The sequence below is a fragment of the Tauraco erythrolophus genome, chromosome 5, assembly GCF_009769465.1.
Source record: "Tauraco erythrolophus isolate bTauEry1 chromosome 5, bTauEry1.pri, whole genome shotgun sequence".
Lineage (NCBI taxonomy): Eukaryota > Metazoa > Chordata > Aves > Musophagiformes > Musophagidae > Tauraco > Tauraco erythrolophus.
In genome coordinates, this window is record NC_141469.1 from 49,650,270 (window position 1) to 49,672,694 (window position 22,425).

The following is a 22,425-nucleotide window of genomic DNA, read 5'->3' on the forward strand; positions in this document are numbered from 1 at the left end:
AAGAAAATAAGGTTCTTGCTCACAACACTCTCACGGACTGACCACAGATTAAAATGAAGAAGCTTTCAGAATTGTTTTCTAGCCCAAGTCATGTCCACAGCTCAGGATTTCTGCTATTTCTTTAACAAATTAACCTTATGCAAATACAGAACACTAACTTCTGAAATCTCAGATACTTCAAAGGCAGCTTGGTTATTGCTCTGGATGTGGATGCTATGAATATAAGATGATACAAGCTGGATTTCCAATCAGCATATGCTGGCACTCTACTGATATCAGGGGAGCTAAGTCAGAGTAATGTGTGGGGTTTTTTTCATTATTTATATTGAAACCATACCAGCTATGGCTTAAGTGATACAACAGTGCTATAAAAAAAAAAAACAGTATTTCCTAAACTATGAACTAGACTGACACGAAATTTGAGAGTGAATCACAGCACTAGAAGACTGCAGTCTTAGATTATAGCATTGATAAATTGCACACACAAATTAGGGCATATTTTACAGCAAAGAATATAGATTTTTCTGGTATCTTGAGTAGAACCTGAACTCCCCGTCCTGACTCCATATCTATTAAGGGACAACTAGTAAACTGCCATTGAGAATAGGACAAGTACTGAATGCTGTTTAAAGTGGAGGCTGAAAAGATGCCAGTACACTGCTTTGATTTCAGAAAGCTACTGTAACATTTGTCTGTTGTACAACAGCTGCCTTTTCCCTCATCCCTCACCATTCCCTTCAAAATGGTCACAGAAATTGGGAGAGACACAGGAACTGCTGTGCGGAGCCAGTATGAGCAGAATATTGCCTGTACTTGGCCAATTCCTCTGAAATCAAATAAGACAAGCTTAGAGCTACCTTGCAACAGCAGTAGGCAAACTAGCTTCCTGCAAGAGCCAGACTAATCAATTTAACCTGTTTTTTTCAGAATAAACCAGAATAGTTATGAAATTGTACTTCTGAGGTATTACTTAAGTTCCTAGAGCTGGTAAAATATGAAATACTAACAGACAGATGGTTTTTGACACTTAAATATATTTCATAACAAAGAAAAAATAATACTCAAGCCTGCTGAAGGAATATTTACTCAGCTGCTGTAAATGAACACTATGTCCATCAATCTCAAACATTCATCTGAGAAACAGTTGATTAACTCTGATCAGTTGCAGTGCTAACAGGCACCAAAACAGTTGGAATCTATCTTTCCTAATCAAAATAAAAGAGGAAGTTGGAAAAAAAAATATGATTCCAGCTCAATCCAAAGAAGATGCTGTACGATAAGAAATGAGTAATATTTAAACACTTACTGGTACTTCTGAACAAGTATTTCTGACACTTGAAAGAGAATGGAATCAGTTTGCATAAAATGCACACACTTGACCCTCTGAAAATTTTCAGTGCTTGCACGCTGAACCCACATCACCTTAGGAAACCTCATAAATTCTCGAACGTGAGCAGGAGTGCATCCTTCACGGTCTTCCTCTCAGCCTGCCATCAGACAGCTCATAGAGAAAAAGGTTCTCCTCAAAACAGTTGTCTTCAAACACGAAAGGAATTCCAGCTTCCAGGAAAAGCCTCAAATGCAGTTCACAAACTGTGACAAGCCCTATCAAGTAGTGTTCACCCAGTCCTGAAATATTACTATACACTGCAGCATTTGGATAGCACTGGGATTTATTATGCTTATGTTTATGTTTCTTGTATAGAACTACATTCACCTAGACACACAGCTCTCTGTGACAGGGAGAGACAGAGAGAAGGAGAGAGAGAGAGAGAGTTCATATTTTTCCTTTTATACACTTCTAACTTTGAATTTTTTCCTATTGTGTTTGTTAAATCCCTAAGCCAACATGACATGGTTCACACATGTAAACTGAAGTACATGCAGGATCAGGGCCCTGCTAATTCCAGTATCTATTTCTGTCTCTTTCTAAGCCTCATCTTTCCTTTATCCTAGTTACTATTCATTCAGTAACAAAAGTATCATAACATTTAGTATCATTCATAAACAGCTAAAAATACATTAATTTACAGAATAATGCACACAAAGAGTGTGCATCTTTGAGTACTGGATTTCAGGGTAGCTTTAGATAATATATCTTTGAGTCATGATTACTTATATTCTAGTGTGCTTAACATAAATTAACTGGTACTTTAAAGTAAAAGTATGAAACCTTCAAACCTTCAATACCAATTTAGTGACTGGTAGAATAAGTGGAGTGACACACCTGACCACAAAGCATTCTCCACAAGTACAATAACATTGAGCAATCTGTATTAGGATATTGATTACATTGATACCTGAATACCTTAAAACAAAAATTAAAAAATCTACTGCTAGTTACTGAAACTTGAGAACGAAATGGAATTTAGAAGTCAAAGAATACTTAAAATTCACCATCAGCACATTCTATATAATGTCATAAATGGTATAATATGATCGGGAAAATTGTATCCTAACAGTGTCCGGGCCACACAGTCTGCGTACCAAAGTAGAGTGTTGTGTATTCAGTGAATGTCTGATTTGCTCAATGGTTTAGCTCTCTTATTAAAAATAAGGGTGCTAGGCTTCAAAGTATGGCCTTCAGCTTGTGGTCACAAAAGCCTTCAATGGATAACTAGCCAGGATGATGCGACAAAAGCTAAATCCTCCACAGAAGAAACAGAAATGTTGGGAAATAACAAGGAAACCAAACTGCTTCAGTGAAGTGCAGTCCTAGAAATATATCTCGGAATTTTCGGTCTGGACCTTCTAATACCAAGTTCCATTAATAAATTCAAAAGCTGAATAGAGAGCATCAGCTGCATTCACAGCAAGGGAAGAAAAAAATATGTTGCCCTCAAACACACTAAAATGGTAATGATAACATAATATTTCAAAATAGTAAATCATGATTTAGGAATACATGAAAAAGTAAAGGAATTTTAAAACTTTTTTTTCTGTAAACATACATATTTATACATGTATACACTTAGATACAGACAGGTAGAGCATTTTCTTTTGGCTGTTTTTTAATCTATCTGTAAGCCATGATGTCTATGCATCTCTATAGAAATGATCTGCCTCTTTCTAACTCATTCCCTATGTTTGTTACTTGAGTATTGCTCCACTGTTTACTATATGAAACTCGATTAAATACACATTAAGGGCAGGGAAAGTATAAACTTTTCTCTTTGCTCTTCGTTTTGACACGATGATGCAATACTGCTTCTTACTTAAGGGACCACTCCTATATTCCTTCTCCGAAAATTTCTCTCATTTCGGATAGCAGTCTTCTATTGTCATGACAGTTTTGATCAAACAGAAATTACAAGATCAGGTATTCTGTTACTTAAAGGAAGGTAAAAATGTCTTGGAGGGTTGTCATGCCTCTCCCAACCCACTGAATCGCACACTTGGGTGGTCTTGTCAAACGACAAAAGCTGTGGCGCTGGTGTGGCTCTCCCCTGCACCCCTTGGGGCACCAGTAGCACAAAACTTTATGTATTTATGAACACATAGGGTTTGGGGGATGAGTACAAGGCAGAGAAAGCTAATGAGGCCCACAGGCAGCATGGATCAACGAGCATTTCTACACAGGAACCATATATCAGACTCTGCCACTTGTGTCACCAAGCAGAGTGGCTTTTTTTCATCTTGACCTTAGTTTGGAAGGAAAGAGAAAGGTAGTAAGAGCCTAGTACATATACATTAAGTGCTCAACGGAATGAGCCTCCACATAGAGGAAAACCAGGCTCTAAACATTCATCGCATGTTTAAATTCTGCTAAGAAATCCCTAGACCACTGCAGAGCTATTGAGGATCAAGACTTTGGCCATAAAAATGCACTTAGCTGCACTTTATTGTTGCACAATGCATAGCACAGGTTAGCTCTAAAAGATAGACTCAAAAATCTTTAGACTTATTAAGTATTAGAAGTCTAAATACTGTGCTGATCCAGATACTCGTTAAAAGTGTTTACTCAGGTTGCAGATGCCTGAAAAGATCACATGCTGTAGAAAAACATCTCTTAAGCATCCAATGTCTACACTGTTTAGAATTTTGTGTAGACCTTTGTTAAACAGTGAAAGCAAAAGCACAACAGCCTTCAAAAACAAATACTAATGAATGTCATACATACACTTGAAGCTTCCCTGTTATGAAAGTGAAAGTCTACCAGATAGCAAGAGGAAAACAGACCTGAATTATAAAAATAAATCGTTTTTCTCTCATAATGTGTCCTTTGAAGCTTTCAAACATACTCCCCTGATATGCAGCTTCAGCATCATTGTTAGGAAAAACGCTCTCTGCCCCATGCCATATTGTATCCAAACTAAACAGTTAAAGGACGCCATTTGCCAGAGTGAATTAACATATTTGGCAAATGAGTAATCCAATGGGGAATCACAGATATGTGTTCTCCCATTAAGTGATCAAATGAAGGGCTAAGGACAGCCCTTGAAATGGAAGCAATTTTTGGATTACGGGTTAACAATCTCAAACAATATTGACTCCAGGGAAAGTGCCTTCCTAATGAAATCAACAGCTCACATAAAGAGAGCTTACAGGGTCAAATCTATAATTATGTTTTTGCTGAGAATGTTGTTTCCCAGATTAAAAGCATCTTTTTTGGAAACCTTAATAAAATTATTTGCATATATATTGTTTTATTTATTTTCACAAACATTTGATTTTTGTAGTGGTGTTAGATGCTCATGTGATCCAGGTTCCTCGAGTCCAAGCCCAGTGAAAGCAATTGCTCTTTTATGAAGGCCATAGTGCCCTTAGACTATAATTTAAATTGCTAAGTAGTTCTCTGTCCATTAAAAAAACAAAACAAAACAAAAAAAACCCCGTAGAATATTTTTAAAGGCCTATATCTTAGTGACATTTGCCTTATCACCCTTTGGTGACATGCTCCATTGTTATCTTTTTTTTATTTCTTAGGTTAGAGGGATAAACATTCAGTAGATAGACATTATAACTATTAGGATCCTGCTCTCTAATGAAGTAATATGCATTTCAACATGATGCCATCCTTACCTTCGACTAAAAGCCAGTATGACTAGTTTTTATTAGCACCATGGTCTTTTTAAAGACCATCATCACCCATCTCTAGGATAGCTCTGGGACAGCTTCAGCAGAGGTAGGGAGACCTTTAAAGGAGGGATATGAAATAGTCCCACAGCTGATACTGTCATTACTGCAAGCACGGTGCGCAATAACACTGCCTCTCAGGCTCTGGGCTGAGTAAGCAGAAGGCAGCTGTGGGTACAGGAGAGGCCATGGTACGTAGCAGTGAGGAGATTGCCCAGGGGCAACAGAGACAAGTAGAGGGCATGAGTGATGGAGCAGGGTTACCTTGCCACATGCTGGTTCTTTAAAACTGGAAACCTGAAACTGTAAGCATTTCCCATTTTTGGTCTCCGTGTATGCAATACCTACTGGCCACAGACTGAAGAACTTACATTAGTTACTGGAAAAAGAAGCCTCTACCACTTTCTATATCCTCCTTACAGGTAGCTGCCTGTCCATACATTTTCATGTTATAATAAATTCTATCAGAAGAGGATAAGATGGAGAGAAGCAAAAGAGAGAGAGACTACAGTAGGAAGACAAACAAAACCAAAGAAACCACTTATACCAGACATGGAAATTTTCCCCCAGCTCATCACTCTTTTGCTTTTTCAGGTATTTGTTTACATACAGCCCTAGCATGAGACACGGTCTTCCCTGCCACTGCCCCAAGTAATGACAACACTAAGCTTGTTAGACCATTACGCTGGAATAAATATCCTTTGCCACAGATCTGTATCATCTACTTTTGGCACCTTTATCCGTAGTACCTAAGTACCACTGGTCTTCCTTGCTTGGCTTCCCATCACTGAAAGTCGATATTCCCCATCCGAGCATGATGACATGCGTAAACCACAAGATAATAATAATCTGGAATTACTGTGCTTTCACCAAATGCCCAGAAGCACTGGCATACTCCAGCCTTGGATTAATAAAATGCCTCTTTGTCACACAAACTCAATGCTGTGAGCAATTCTGCTGGGAGGAGGCAAAGGAAAAAGGCAGGAGGAGGCTGAGCTCAAACTCACCTGAGTGCCAGTCCCAGTCTCAGCCCTTCAGGTCCTGATCGGCTGACGGGAGTCACAGCCACCACTGGGCAGCAGTCCCCAAGAGAAGTCATGCAACAAGGCCTTGCTAAAGCCTCCAACACCACCATTTCAGACAACACACATCGTGACAAAAGATCTAAGTGATTTAAGAAAAGGCCACAAACTCAACTGCCTCCTAAGTACTGTTACTTCAATGTTGGTACCAAACAGACGGCTCAGATCTCAACAAGTCTGCCAGCAACTAGATGGGGTGGATTGCCTAACTTCCAAAGAAACCAGCTACGTGCTCGTGCATGTGTGCACACCCCCCCACACACCCACTGAAGAGGACACATAAGACTAAATAAGACATGGAAAAAGGAGGACAAAAGAGTTCATTTCAAATTTTTCTTTCTATGAATTTGAAAAATAATAATAAATTACTGCACTGAAAATAGTTTTATTCACAAACGCTGAGTCAATTTTAACTTTTCTTAACCTCTAAAGAGTAGCTCCAGGAAATTATACTAGACCAGAGATAAACCAAGTATAAACAAACATAGTGAAAACATTCAACAGGAACCAAAATAAGGACCTGATACAATGTCCTCTGTGTGGCCTCATTTTTTTAAAGAAGAAATACATTTTAAAAATTACAACAATTTCAAATAGAGTCTAAATGTGTTTCTGCAATAAACACAATCATATCCAACAGCATAAGAACACACAGTAAGAAATAAAAAAATGTATTTGAATGGGATTAGAATGATTTCATAATATGAACCATGAGATAATTCAGATAATGTTTTCTATCAATAATCAGAACTTACCATATTGATTGGATCAACTGGGCCAATGCTGTTAACATAGACATCTGTTTCAATTACCGTAGTTCTCACTAAACAAAATAATAACCATAATAATTACATGTTTAATTACCTGTACATCGTTAGTGTAATTTAACCTATTTACTAAAACAATAAATCTGATATTCTTTATTAGATTCAAAACAATTAAATCTCTGGTTTGTTCATTCTGTGAAGGATCATATGAGACTTGGCTCTCTTATTCTATATGAATTGTTAGAACTATCAAGATTATTTTTTTCTTCTGAATATAATCCCCAACTGTGCTTTGTGAACAGATATAGATATAAAAGGTATAAAATGTAAAGAAAGGGAAAACAAAACCGAAAACTGTCTTCCCACATAAAAATTTCATTATAAACAGAAAAAATGCTTGGAAAAAATTGCTTTTACAATAAACCATGAGGTCTAGGTGCAGATGTGTTTATCAGCTGTGAGGAATCAATATGTAGTTCTTTCTTTCAATTCCTACTTCAGACGTGTAACAAAAATAAAATAACTTTTCACCAAAGATTTCTTCAATTCATGAAACTATAGGACACCTAAAGATTAATAACGTCTGTTCATCAGCTTGATTAACACACTGCTTCACACATCAAACTGAAAGCTCATCAAGTGAATTCTTTTAAAAGTTAAATATTTCCAAACTTATTTTCTTAAAAAAAACCCACAGTGAAATCACTCACCTGGACAGAAAAAAATATTAACTATTTAAAAATATATTATCTTACATATATACACTTATAGAAGGGCACAAAGTCAATGTGACTTCCCATGAAAATCACGTTTGAAGTACAAGTGGCACTGATAATTCCGTTGTTTCCTCCTTACTGATTTATAGAAGAAAAAAGTACAAATGGAAGAGGTCAGGATTCATTTTAACATTGTCAATTTACCAAACATTTTCTTCTAGCTTGTAATGAAGAGCTAGAATGTGGATACAAGAAGACATACATCCTAGTCCCCAGCGGAATGAAGAGGGTTAGTAATAAAGCCTTACTAGTCTTTCTCCCATGATCTAGCACATTAAAACTAAACATCTCCGTCGATCTGCAGACGGAAAAGAGGGAAGGTACAAGCAAAAAGTTACTTTGATTTCATAGGAGAGGGACCCTAGGTCACCAGATTTGATTTCTTTATACTGCAAACCGTCAGAGATCGCCTGAGTGCTCTATAACAAGCCTAAAATCTTAAGTAACAGGATTTTTCAAATCTCAAAAATCTAAAACTCAAACAGACACACAGAAATAAACAGAGTATCATTAACAACCTTGACAGCTACAATGGCAGGCAAGATACATTTCCTAAATATCCTCAGATACCTTTCTTCTGCCAATCTCACTTGGGAGGAAATTCTCCCTGTTTCCAAATCCGATTACCGGTGTGACCCTGAGCCTGACTGTGAGACACACCAGTGAGGCTGCACAAAGGGTTTTCTGTATGATCACAGAGCACAGAGTCACTTGATCACCATCCTGTCCCCAGCATGCTTCACAGAAAGTTTAAACAGACTCTGGAAACCAAATTATTTCCTGGGGAAAAAAAAAACAAAAAAGTACTTCCTGAGCTGCAAATGTTTTCAATGTCTGCAGGGCTCATAAAGAACACAAGAACTCACATTCGCAGACTGAAAAGTCAGAGTAAAAAAGTATATAATGCATGTGTATGTATACACATATGTATAATATAACATATTTTATATATGTCACATCTCACAAACAGATATACCCTTTCTTTCGTTAATTTTGCAACCTTATTTATCTATATAACAGCAACCCCACTGCTAGACTACAGCACAAGGAGGTGGATCAAAGTGTGTCTTGCCTCATTGTTCAAGCAATGCTGAATCCACCTTTTTTTTCCCCCTGTATTAGTAGGAAATGTTTAATTCTCCTTAGGGCTAGGAAATCTTGTTTTGTTCTGAGGTTCGAGTCTTTGACGCCAACTTTCGGCACTGCCTAGCCATATATCAAACCTCTTCTTCAGACATAAGCACCTACACACAGTGATTAAGGTCACCTCTGAAACTTGCCTTCAGTGTTCTCAGCAGTTCATACTGCATACTGCAAATGCAACCTACAGATAATGTCTTCAGCATTAATTTCTAAACTTGCTGTACTGTTTCCAGACCCATCTTGATATGTGGTCACCAGAACTGGAAATGTTTGTAGCAGTGTTAACAGTGCTGCATGGACATTTACAGATTTCTCCTTCTTGTGCTCCTTTTCAAACGGGACTTATCTCAGGACAACACTGCAGGGGGATGTGTACCTAAGATCTCATTCTACACAAAACACCTAAGTTTTCTCTTAAATCACTGCTTTGCTGTGCAGAATCTCTCATCCTGAAATATAACTCACAGGTTTTCCCCCCTCCCTTTTTCTTCCCCCTCTCAATTTTCATACCTCCAGTTTTACTGAAGGAGCTGATTACTCTGCAGATACAACCTCTCCCTGTCCAACAGTCTTTGTGTCATCTGCCAACTTTACTAGAAAAATTAATTGCTGAAATAATTCAAAATATCATTAATCTTGATCAAGATTTTCCTATGAGACCGAACTATAGATAGTCCAACCATTGGTATTTCCTTATTAACAACTAAATTTTGAGATCTGTCAGTGAGCCAGGTTTTAATGGGGGCTGTGTCAATTTTATGAAATTCCAGCTTGCAGCGAGCAGCACTTCATCTGGCACAAGGGCTCTCCTGTAATGTGCCACGGAGTTTAATTTGCCTTTTCCATACTGCTCTGAGTAAGATTATTAGCGCTATTAAGAGCCAGCGAAGAGCCTGAAAATCTGCCTCTGTTGAAATTATTTTAATTGACCTAAATGATCCAGAAAAACAGATCCAATTCAAGAGTGGAAGAGGCTGTTTTGTTGCCTTAGCTCTTCTGTATGGTACAGAGCGAAGTACTTCTGTGAATTAGAAGAAAGAATTCATTCTTCTCATGTTCTTGAACTAGAAGTGATGTGAGTCCATGAAAATGACAAACACAGGAGGAAAATACATTCTTGATATTAATTTGACATTCATATAATTACCATTGTTTATTTACTCTCCAGAACAGCGAAAGATGGTTTGAGAAGATGTTTCTCAGTGAATACTTCTTATTTTACCTAAAAGATTCTATATCAGCCTTGAAAACACTGTGAGTAGGAAGAAGGCTATTTAACATATCCTGCTTGAAGTGCAAAACAGTACTGTAAACTTACAGAAGCCTACAAAGAAGGGGAGAAAGGGCTTGCACACTTTAAATATTTACACTGAAAGACAATATGAGCCAGGCTAGAGTAGAACAAGAAGGTGAGAGGACAGCAGATTGTATAGTCAACAGAGAGAGAGAAGAGCACCAAGGGGCAGCTGTTCCCAAGGGATAGTTCATTAGCCCCTAAAGTAACCTGTTTGCTAAGCTCAATCTAGAGATTCCCACTCACACTTTCTGATTTCCTGCTTTGACATCTTATTCACTAAACTAAAGTTTTCTTCTTTTCTTAAAGTTTTGACTGGTACTGAGCATTGTTTAACACAAACATGTAGCTAAGGACAGGCTTATCCCAAGAAAGAAATGCAGTAAATAAGTGACTCATGCCTGGAACTCCAGAGCAAGAATGAACTTCCCGACAAGCAACAAGACATGGAAAGATGACTCTCAGCAGACACAGACCACTACCCTTCTAGTAAGGGATGATACTGCATAAACCCTAGGAACATTCTGAACCTCAGTTTGCATTCAAAATTTGTATTTTGAAAAATGTTTACTCTAGATTAGAAAAATCATACTGATTAATTGATCATATCTCAATCTTTGACAAGTTATTTTAGTAATTGCTCTCGCTATCAAAAGTGCCACTTTTTCAGCCTGTATTTATCCAGGCCAAATTTTCAGCTTTTGATATTTGAAATATCTCTGCCTGCAACATTGAAGAGCTCTCCTTATCAGTTATTTTCAGTTTATAAACTCCCATCTCCTGACAGAAATTACTATCATTATTGTAGAAGTGCAGAACATTACCCTTTTTATTGCTCCATTTTCATTACTCCAATGCTCAACATCACCAAATAGCGTATTAGTCCATCTATAATTCACCAACCTGTTCCCATAGTTTACCACAATTCCCCATGTTGGAATGAAAGTCTTAGATAGATCATCATTTTTTTATTATTACTTGACATGCTACTTAATTTAAACTAAGACCATTTTTGACAATTTCATCCAGGCTTATTTTCTTTGAGCAAGTTTTCTATAACTCCTCATTAATTGCCTAAGGAAATATCTGTTCTTAGTGATAAAGAAGTTTTTCAGCAAATAAATTAGGTGACTACCACATTCAGGAATAACAGAGACCTTCAATTTGTAATAGTTTTTAATAGAATAATACAATTCTCACAACTAGTTATCTAAGAGTATTACTTATATGGCTATCTATATTGAAAATTCAGCCTCAAGTGCCTACAGCAGGCTTCCAGTTCCATCTCTAAAGAATTTTTTCAAAGTGATTTTGATGAAAGCAGAGCCCTGTTCTCCACTCTTCTTCTTTTACCATTTTATTTAAAAGAAACCCATCTTTAGGAAATATTTCTACCTCACTACTTTTATTACTTCTGTCATTTTCTATGCAGTGCACACACCCAGCACCTTTAACATTCACTGCACATGCTCTTCTATATCTTGCTCTTGTATTTCCATTTCCTTCAATACTTTCAAAATATTCTACATCTCAGAATATATACCTCTCTACCTTTAGCTGGTATTTTCCTGCTTATTCAGGCTTATTATTCTCCTTCCTGTGTCATCCCTGTCCTCTGAAGAGCAGCTGAGGGAGCTGGGACTGTTTAGTCTGGAGAAGAGGAGGCTCAGGGGGGACCTTATCACTCTCTGCAATTACCTGAAAGGAAGTTATAGGGAGATGGGAGTCGGTCTCTTTTACCCACGTTATGAATGACAGGACGAGAGAGAATGGCCTCAAGTTACGCCAGGGGAGATTCAGGTTAGATATCAGGAAGAATTTCTTTACAGAGAGGGTTGTGCAGTATTGGAACAGGCTGCCCAGGGAGGTGGCGGAGTCCCCATCCCTGGAGGTGTTTAAAAACTGTGTAGATTTGGTGTTGAGCAATATGGTTTAGGGACCCTGACAGTGCAGGGTGAATGGTTGGACTCAATGATCTTGAAGATCTCTTCCAACCAGACGATTCTATGATTCTATGATCCTTTCATCAATGCTCCTCTAAGAGCATCTGTTCAACAGAATACATCCCTAATATCCTTATCTTTTCAGAATCAGTGCTTCTATTAGTTTCTTAAAAGTCCATTTTTTGTTCATGTATACTTTATATCCCTGAGTACATAACTTTTCACATTAGTGCATTGAGATGCAATTACTTTGCCATGGCCTGCTTATAGGGCAATTACAACTATCCAAGTTTCTCTAGATATCCAGTTTCTCTATGTCCATGAGCCATCATCCTCATCATTATTAAAAATTCTATCAATGACGACTTTCCTCAAACTGTTGATTGAAAACACTCCATTAGATTTGTAGATATGTGATGACTATTTCCTAGTTTTAATTAAACTTTCAGACTGATCAGTTGTGTTGCACCCACATAGTGGACATGGGACTGCCTGGAAAAAATGTGCTGTACATCAATAGGCTAATATTAATATATCAATGTCCCTAAGGTGTGAGAAATGGAAGTGTGCAGGCAGAATTCTTTCCTTTAAAAAGAAAAGTTGAAAAACAACTATTAGTTTGATACAGAACTGAAGCTGAAACAGTGTGGTTATAAAATCAGGTAGCCAAAAGGTAACCTTACAGTAAGAATAATACTGCTTTATTAATATATCAACACTCCAAGGTTGTACCTGTAATTAAAGGGATTTATAAGACAGGTAGGAGGCTTCATCTGATTACTACTATTACTTCATACTGAGCAGAAAGTACTTTAATACTAGTGCCTTTATGCTCCAAACACCTCAAAGTTTATCACATAAATTGAGTTAAAGACTAGTAAGATTAATAAACATAACAAAAAGTAGCAGTTAAGAAATCACTACAACTCGTGTATATTTGAATGACTCAAAAAATGACAGTGTGGTTTTCTCCTATAAAATTTCAGCATTGTCTCTGATGTTTCAGTTTTCATTTGGCGCTCCTTTATCATCTCCCTCAATGAACTGCATGTTTAACAATGAAAACCCTTATCTTACTCTGAGATGCTGAAATTCTCTGTCAACATCAGGAAGAAAACATTCTGCTCTGGTATTTAAACCCAAAACATCCCGGTTCAAAACAAAAAATGGTGCTATTGTAAGTAAGCTTTGTAATAGTAAAAATATTCTGTGGGATATTATTACTTTGAAAGATAATTAGAATTCCAGTTCAATAACCTTGTTGTACAAGTACTGACATATACTCTGAAGATGTGGAATCTGACACTAGATTTTATCCACATAATTGAAGCAGACTAAGATGAATACACTATAGTCTGACTTAATTTTTCTATCTGTTAAATATTTGCTGCAATTCCCAAGCAGCTGGACAGAACACGATGCCTTCATCCAAAGTGGGAAATTTCATTTTACGTTGCCCAAAATTTCTGCCTCATGGCAGAAGTCTGCAACTTTCCCTCCATCCAGAAGAGTGTCAGTCTTAATTTGTTCTCCTGGCAATGACGTGAATATTCCCAAATGTCTCCCATTCTCATCTAGCTGATATTTGTGAACTTTATGTTTTAATATATTGAAGGAAGACAGGTCCCAGGTAGCAGAGATCAGATTAGTAGAAAACTATTGCACCAAAAGAGTGAAGAACAAAAAGAAAGAGAGTATTTATGTCAGAGAAGCTAGAATCAAGCATCCTCTTTCAGCAACTTATATTTGGAATCCAAAAAGTTGTACATTGAGTTACTCACAAAAAGGCAGAATTCTCACCATATCAAGACTCAGTATGTAATCAGAAAAGTGAAGGTAAGGATTACACCAAAATTCTTCTGTGTCCGTCTAAATCTATTTGACGTGTCAGAATAAACTCCTCTTCCTCTATTTTCTCTCCCTTTATTTCTAAGTTTTACAGGGAGAAAAGAGAAACAGAATTATCTTTTCTTTCATCCCCACCTGCCAGCTAATCATTAGAAAGAATCCTAGTGGAGACAGTTTATTCCCTCATAATCCCTTTCCTGTCTGTTTTATCAAGCAGTCGGGGAAAAAATGTAATGCTATACATCTGTCACACATTGAGAATTTAAGGAAAAATATGCTGACAGACCTTTCTTGTCTAAATTTTTGTACTAATGCAATTAAATGAACATGAGGGACTTAAAACAACAAAGACTTACAACAAACATCATGAGATTCACATGTGATTATATTATGACAGTGAGAAAAATCGTCATTCAACATCTTCAGGGTAATAGCCAACAATAAAACAGAAGTAAGAAATTGAAGGAAGAAAACAATTTGTTAGAAGCTTTCAAAAGAAAATAGTTTGAGATTGTATCTCTCTATTGTCCTACATAAATGAAACAAGTCTAGATTGTTGTATTGTTTAACGTATAAGCAGCTTACAGACTTACATGGCATTCTTTTGATAGGGAATGCCAAGTATTTAACAAATACTTATGTCCTCCACCTCTCCCTTCACACTTCAGGAAACAAAGTCAGAGAAGATAAATTATTTTTCTTAGTTTGATCCAGAATGCATGTGGCGTATAAGAGCTGGCAAGGTTTTGTGTATTCCATGTTTTCAACACAAGATTCCTCCAAATATTTACACTTAATAGGTACATGCAAATTGATGCTTTGACTGTTGAAAGACAAAATTGCCTTCCTAGTAGCTGCACAGATGGATCCATAGGAATGCAGTCTTCCTTCCTATATTCCTCTAGAAAAGATATTATCCTAAATTATATCTTTAGATTCTTATGAAATTTTTCAAAATCTGAGCTAAATAAGGGAAGAAGAGAACTGAGCTGAGTTAAGTTTGCTCAAAATACACACTTATGACATATTTTGTACAGTAGGAGTAAAAATATCTAGGAATAATTCTTTAATAAACTACAGACTCAAGATCAAATTTTTAAATAACCATGGCTGGTTTATATCTACAATTTTTTTTTGTCAGAAGATCTTAGTTAAACAAAGCAAACTATAACTGTCTTTTAATGATTTTTTTTTTATAGATTGTCTCCTGTCCCCCAAATGAAATGTTTTACATAGGAAAAAGAGATTGTAAATAGAACATAAAAATTCTACTATTGCATAGAATATTATTCTCACAAGTTCCAGAAAAACATCCCATTTTATTGCCGTTATATTTAGCTTGCTACATATACAACTTTTAAAAATCGCATTAAGTGGATTTTTGCCATCTTTGACAAAATGTATGCCACATCTGATTCACATCTTCTATTTACTAAATCATTTATGGACTTACCTCCAATATCTGGCCGAAGCTTATTGTCATATCCTTGAAGTAAGGAGTCCAGTATGTGAGTCACATCCCCACCATGAATCTTTGGTGCAAGGACCCACGTTTTATTCACTGTTAGATCTTCATCGTCCTCATCATCTGCTTTATCAGCTCTACAGTGAGTGAATAAAAAAAAAACAACCCAGGATTAGGGAAAAAAACCACCAACAGTGAAACTAAATACACAAGAGGTGAAGAAGAAACTGATAAAATATTGAACACTGTTTAGAGTACTTTATAAAAATCCAAATGCATTCTGGTGCCAACAGAAAGAGGCAGGCCCTTGTTTAAAAAAACATCATTTTGTTTTACGGCAGTAGAGAGTGTAAGCTAATAAACATCTCAAGAGAGGCATTAACACATCACCCATACAGAAAAACTCAAGCCATGAGTCAAATCCATAAAAGCAGCGGTAGGCATCCTCCTACCATCAGCCTTTTCCTGTTTTAAAACATAAAATGCAATTCGCAAGCTTTTCCCTACATATATCTCATTTTCAAATCATGGTACTAATACTTCTAAGAGATGCTTAATCACAGTAATAGATACATTTTGGTGTCAAGAACATTAACAGAATCCCTTTCCTAGTAGCCTCCGTTCTAGCTATGGTATAAAAAACCATGACTTGTATACTTACTCAATTCCATCCAAATTTTAAGCAAGCAAACAAACATTACATACATGTGCTATGGCTAAACATTCACAGAAGCTGTAGCCATGTGTCAATTATGTATCTGCAGGTATGTGTGGTATAGTTAAAATGTTGTACCATACCTTTCAGTTCAGAACATTTGTTAGCTACCTATTTTATCAAGGTGAAACAAATGTACAAGTAAAACACTTAAACATTCATTTATTGCCTATTTTTAATTAGATAAGCAGCAACATATAGTTAATCATTAAGTCATCAGGATAAAATCACAATACCTTGGTTGCACCTGCAGATTCACTCAGATACCATCAAAAGGTCAAAGAATGCCTGGAAGTAGTTTTATTTCCATTTGAATCAAATGAATGTGGACTTCAGTATTCCTGCAGTGCTAAAGTTTTCAATCTATATTACTCATCCAGCTTATTTCAGGGAACTGCTATGGGCTTCGAGTCAAGCAAAGTGCATCAGACTGATAGCAGAAACTGACAGTCACACAATGTCTCTTCACAAATGGACACTGGCTAGCAATTATTACAGAACATATGCAATGCATATAAATCAGTTCCAATGGTACACAAGCACAAATATTCCAGTAAAAAAAGGAATTAAGTTATCGTCCTTGTACCAATTTGTATTGTACGACAAATCTAAAAATATTACTGCTATATTATTAGAAAGGGATTTAAGGGCTTCTAAATTACACAGACGTATGCTGCCCTCAAAACTAAGGTTGGTATATTTCAGTAGATTTCCTACAGGAGTGAAGACCACCAGCATTTTCCATGTGGAGACAACACTACACCTTCAGGGGGTAAGAAAACAAAAAGTCAGGAAAGGACAGAGATGGAGTAGGCATGCCCGGAGTTTATTGCACTCCTCTGTGGGAATGCACCAAAACAGTCTATATTTGTAAGACCTTGCATCACCTCTGAGATAGCACCAGCCCATCTCACTGAAAATCAAGACTATCATGGCTGTGGAAACTGCTCAGTGGTTTCGGCATGCCTTCTTAATTTGGAAAGTGCAACAGGGAACTTACCACAGCTCAATAGGTTCCCAGAGGATGAACAAAAGGCACTGCTCGGATATCAGGACTTTCATACCTAACTTACTGCAAACAAGTCACAAGAGTCTATTATAGCTGAAAGTAATATGCAATCTAAATACAAGGTTCACTGACAGCTTCCCCTGTAACAGTCTGAAAAGTGCTTTCATTCTTCCAAATTGAAATGCACCATAAAATACTTAATCTTTACTGCACTACATAGACATTATAGAAATGTCAGATATTAAATATTTAACATTTCCCATTAGCAGGATCCCACTAATGGGAGCACTAAAAGAAGTAGGAAGCTAAGTTTTGTAAATGTACACTCTTTTTTCTCTCAAAGCTACCTATTGCCATCTCTTTTATGTTTCATTACCACGTGGCTTTTTTTTTATATATATTTTTTGTCTGCTTGCACTTTACGTCACCTAATTACTATATAAATTAGTTTACAGTTGCTAAGAGTGCAGAGGCAATCCCAGCCTTTCCCCGGGGGCATTAAGATGATGAGGAGTAAAACATCATTTATAAGCAGCTCTCTAAGGAAAGAGACATGTCTGTTACAAAACTGACCTTTTCTTTTTCCTCTTTTTGTCCTCCATCCCACAAAGGGCAGAAAGTACAGTGAAACTACCAGAACTGTGTACAGGCCTAGGGCACCTGGCTCTCAGGATCAGCCCAATTATTCACAGAGAATTTGAAGTGGTGATGATGACACAATTCTGTCCCATTTTAATGTTCTTTCCACATCATCACCAAGAGCAGCACAGATTCAGTCCAAAATGAGAAGTGCAAGAGGTCATGCCCACGCCCACCTAAATCCCGGAGGAGTTACAACCATGATATCTCCACTCGCAATTGCTTGATTGTCTTGACATTTTGAAGCATTCTTAATTTTATTTATAGATTCATAGGACAGCTCAGGTGGGAAGAGGCTGTGGGAGGTCTCCAGTCCAGTCTCCTGCTCAAAGCAGGGCGAGCTTTGAAGTCAGACCAGGCTGCTCAGGACTTGATCAGGTTGGGTCTTGCAGACCTCCAAGGCCAGAAACTGCATAACATCTCCCTGAGTAACCTGCTCTCCACTTCTGTCTTTTCTGCTATTTAGTGTATTTAGACAAAATTGAAATTAACAAGAAAAAAAAATCACAAATACATTTCAGATTTTCACTTTCTGTCTTGCTTGATTGGAGGACCTCTGGTCCTCCTCCAATTTTAAAACTCTCAACTACAAATAGGCATACAGATGGGGACGCTGATAGCTTACAGAAAGCTATTAATAATGCAGTACTAGTGGGAGAGGGAACAATTCCATTCCAACATCCAACAGCTTTTCCAGTCATTACTAAGTAAAACCATTTAAGAAGGGACTTTTATTAGAGACAACATTTCTTTATTTAATGTCTGTTAAGAGTCTTGGCTTAAAACGCACATTTCCTACTATTTACATGGAATTATGCAGTTTTATCTAGAAAATACTATACATCGAAAAAAGCGCCAGCTGCAAGAAAAGAAATACACTAGACTTTGATATCAGAACACTAGGTTAACAAGAGCTTGTGTCTCACTAATCCATTAGATAAAGCAGCAAAGAAACTAACGCAGATCAGAAATGAATATAACCAAATGCAGAGAAACTGGACTATTGCTGTTCCACACAGTCAAAGGAGCTATTCTCACTCTCTCTACTCCTATCTTACTGGCCTTTTCAGAGATGACTGACTGTGATTAACCCATCTTGCTACCAGAATATCATCTTTTTAACTCTTCCTTAAAATGTGTCCAAGACCACTGAGCATTCAATAAAGATTATAATGTCTCTGCAGTGTTGATGTCACCCAGTTCTGCACTTTTGATTCCTAAATTTAAGCCACTGACATGCAGTCACAGGGCTAACATAAGACAGGAATGATGCTGGCTGGAGAAAGGAAGTGATCAGAGTATGTAGAAAGTTTTCTAAATGCCCTCCAGTGCAGCAGAGCACACACCTGCCAACTTTGTGATGTTTTGGGGGTAGATGCATAAAGCTTCCCAAGAAGAGCACCTAGATGCACAGAAGCAACAGGGTAGACACTGTGTGCATATTCATTTCTAGGAATCTGAATTACTGATCTTTGTCATACTAAATAGATTTGATCCACTCTGTTTCAAAGGTAGAAATCTCTTCCAAATTCAACTGTCAGCAGAACCAGTTGAGATGGTGTTACCAGGATCTAACTGAGGCTGCTAGACCATGTTCTTTAAAGAAACATTCACTTTGGAAAACAAGATGGTTCGAAACTGTTGACCTTTTACCCAAGTTTCTGTATGTCTCACACTGCAAAGGCCAGCTTTTTCCCCAGGGTTTGGAATGGGGTAGAAGGAAAGACAGAAGACAGCAAACTTCGTTCCAAACCAGAAAATAAAATGTTAAATTCAGGTATGCTGTTCAAATATTTAGCAACAGTTAAATTGAGCTGAGCACCTTTTTACTTCTTTGCAGTTAAAATAAATCTAACAAACCCATGAAGATCAATGCCAATTAACTCCACCCTCACTTTAACAGCAGCACTTTCCCATCTGTCTCATAACTACAGGAAGAAAAGCAAACTTAATTAAAGAGGAATTCTTTTCCTTTCCAGGTTCATCTGAAGGTTATTTCACTATACATGGAACATAATACTTGACCCTTTCTCCATTTACTGTAAAATACTTTATTTCAACAAACTTCACTCAGTAGGTCTTTTTCAGAATGTCAGTAGAGACAATGATTTAGAAAAAAAATATGACATAAAACATTCAAACATTTCTGTTCCATGGCACGATGCTATTTTACACCTATTACTGTGGGTGTTAATCCTAATTTTAATGATTTTGTAAATAAGAAAGAGACCTCATTTCTTAACATGCTTGTTGTTATAACACTACAGCTAGTCTCATAAATTCAACAGTAAACTACATGTATACAGTTAACAGTAATTAGGCAAAAAGCACCCTAATTATGCTCTCTGTCCTTCAACTAATTGGAGACATTACCATGACTAATAAATCCCTGAGCATAAGTGACTAATGACTAAATAAGTATTTTCAACATCAGGCAACATGCTTATCTTCAGATATTAGTATCATAGGTCTTTGTTCTCCTTTAAATATGAGAAAAAACAATCAGATGAGCTTTAAGTTGCAATTAATATATGTCAGGTTATGTAACGAACTGGAAAAAAAAAAAATTGGATATAGTGAGAGTGCTCCTACTGCTATTTGCATCATATGTACCAAAGTATTACATGTAGAACTACACATATAGCATAAGTGGGAGTATTGAAACACAGATAAGGATCAATTCAGTTATCCATTCCCAGGCTCCTATTCCCACTCAACACACCCGAGGACACCCAGTCTTCCAAGTAGGGTTGATTTATGGGGAACCCATAGAGTTTTGGAGAAGTAGGAGAAACTGGGCAGGTAACCCTAGTTATCTCCACCAGCACTTCATGCCTGTATACACACAACTCAACCAAGCCCTCAGAGGCCGTGAGGTTTAAACAACACTGCAGAGTAGCTCTGTCTGTTTGGAGATACATTTTTCCTGCCATACAAGGAATACCCGCATGATCATTTAATTAATGAATAAATAAATAAGAAGGAAAGTCAGCTTTTCAGATCATTTCTATACTGAAAAAGCTGAAAGGAACATATCATTTTCCTCTTCGTCTTACACATGCCAACGAAAGCATGAAGACTAGTTGTGTTAGTTCATTTAGCCAAGGATCTTCTCCAACAGCAACCAAAAGCAGTTGCTTCAGGAGTTTTACCAGTACAAGAGTAGGTCACAATGATACTGCTTTAAATCATGAAATCTGCCTTAAGACAGGTGCTATTCACTGCCTGTGCTTCCCAGTATATTACACTTATGTCCTTTGTCTAAGCATAATGCAATTTAACCTTTATTTTCCTGTAGTTTAAAAAAAAACAACAACAAAACATCACAACTATTTCTCTCAATCTTCAGACAAAATTGTAATGTTTCTCAAATTGTAAACATGAGAAAATACTTTGTTAGCAACAAAACAACTTCAGAGGTTTGTCAAAATACCGCATTTAACCAGATAGTGCTTCATAAGAAGTCAGTTGAGACAGACAAGGTTTCCAGGGCAGGTTTCCAACCGGTCAGACATCTAACCAGACCCTACCTTATCACCGAATGTGATATGCTTATACGCAATAAAGAAGTACATTTCATGGCCCCGTCAATGAGAGTTCAGAAGTTATCTGACCTAGCCAAATCCCACACGTGAATCAAGACCTAAAGCACTGCTGAAAAAGAAAACATGGTCACTGACACCCCCCACAGCCAGAGTCAGACATTTTTACAGATGCTGGTGATGATTCTAAATCAGAAGCTAAAAAAGCAAGTACTTAGGCACATGTCAGGTGAATGATCAAGGCATAGGACCAAGTATAGATGAAAATCTGAACTCTAGAAGGATGATAAGTTTAAGCAGTGCCTGAGACAGAAGAAACTTCCTTACAGAGAGAGCAAAATGCAACTCCAACATGGTAGGAATGAGTAATTACTCTTAGCAATTTTAAATACATATTTACATATTAACTTGGATCTCCCTAAGATAAAACAAGGGCTTCAGATAGACTTGTAGTATCCTTCAGAAGCTGAAAAAGGATTGGGACTCTTGCACATATACAAATACTACTACTTTTCTGTAGCAGCAATAGCAGCAGAATTACATAGTAATGACTGCTAGAATAGGACACAATTACATTTTTCTTCAAAAGATTTTCTTGAAAGCTTCCTTCCACTGCTAGTTGTCAGTACTGGATGGTTTAAACATCTCTCAAGATTTATCTTCTAAACTTGATGGCTGACTTCATACTTACCAGTTCTACCACCCTTCTGCAGAAATGAACTCTCCTTTGCATTTCATCATCAGCTTCTTTCTTCACTGATAAGCTTTATTCTTCACAGAAAATTTCTGGGAAAATAAGCGTAACTGCAAGCAAAGAAATGCAGCTACTGAAAATACATCTCCAGAAAGCATTACTTGCACTCTCTAATCCTGTAGGATACAGAGTTGCTGATGTTGTATTCCGTCATCTACATCCTTCCTAAACTGGCTAGATGCTTTCTTGACAAAAATCTTTTTTCTCCCCCCACCCATTCCACCTCTGATGCTTTTACCAATCTATTTCCTCCCTCCTTCCACATTGCCAGACTCTGGAACATTCTTTTTTGTATCAAAATGTATTTCTCTCTCCCACTGAAGTATGTTTTACTTATTCCCTACATCTTTTTTTTCCAGTATACCTACTACA

At 37.1% G+C, this 22,425-nt stretch overlaps 1 protein-coding gene across 1 annotated transcript in view; it reads right to left on the reverse strand.

Annotated features, from left to right (window-relative positions):
- Positions 1–20,103, reverse strand: part of GABRG1 (gamma-aminobutyric acid type A receptor subunit gamma1) — a 48,137-nt gene extending 28,034 nt beyond the window's left edge. The window contains exons 1-4 of the mRNA XM_086612584.1: positions 20,054–20,103; positions 17,247–17,258; positions 15,383–15,531; positions 6,914–6,981 (exon numbers count right to left, since the gene is read on the reverse strand). Of these exons, the coding sequence (XP_086468710.1) occupies positions 6,914–6,981; positions 15,383–15,531; positions 17,247–17,258; positions 20,054–20,055 (231 nt within the window). The 5' untranslated portion in view covers positions 20,056–20,103. The remainder of the gene's footprint in view (positions 1–6,913; positions 6,982–15,382; positions 15,532–17,246; positions 17,259–20,053) is intronic.
- Between the last annotated feature and the right edge of the window lie 2,322 nt (positions 20,104–22,425).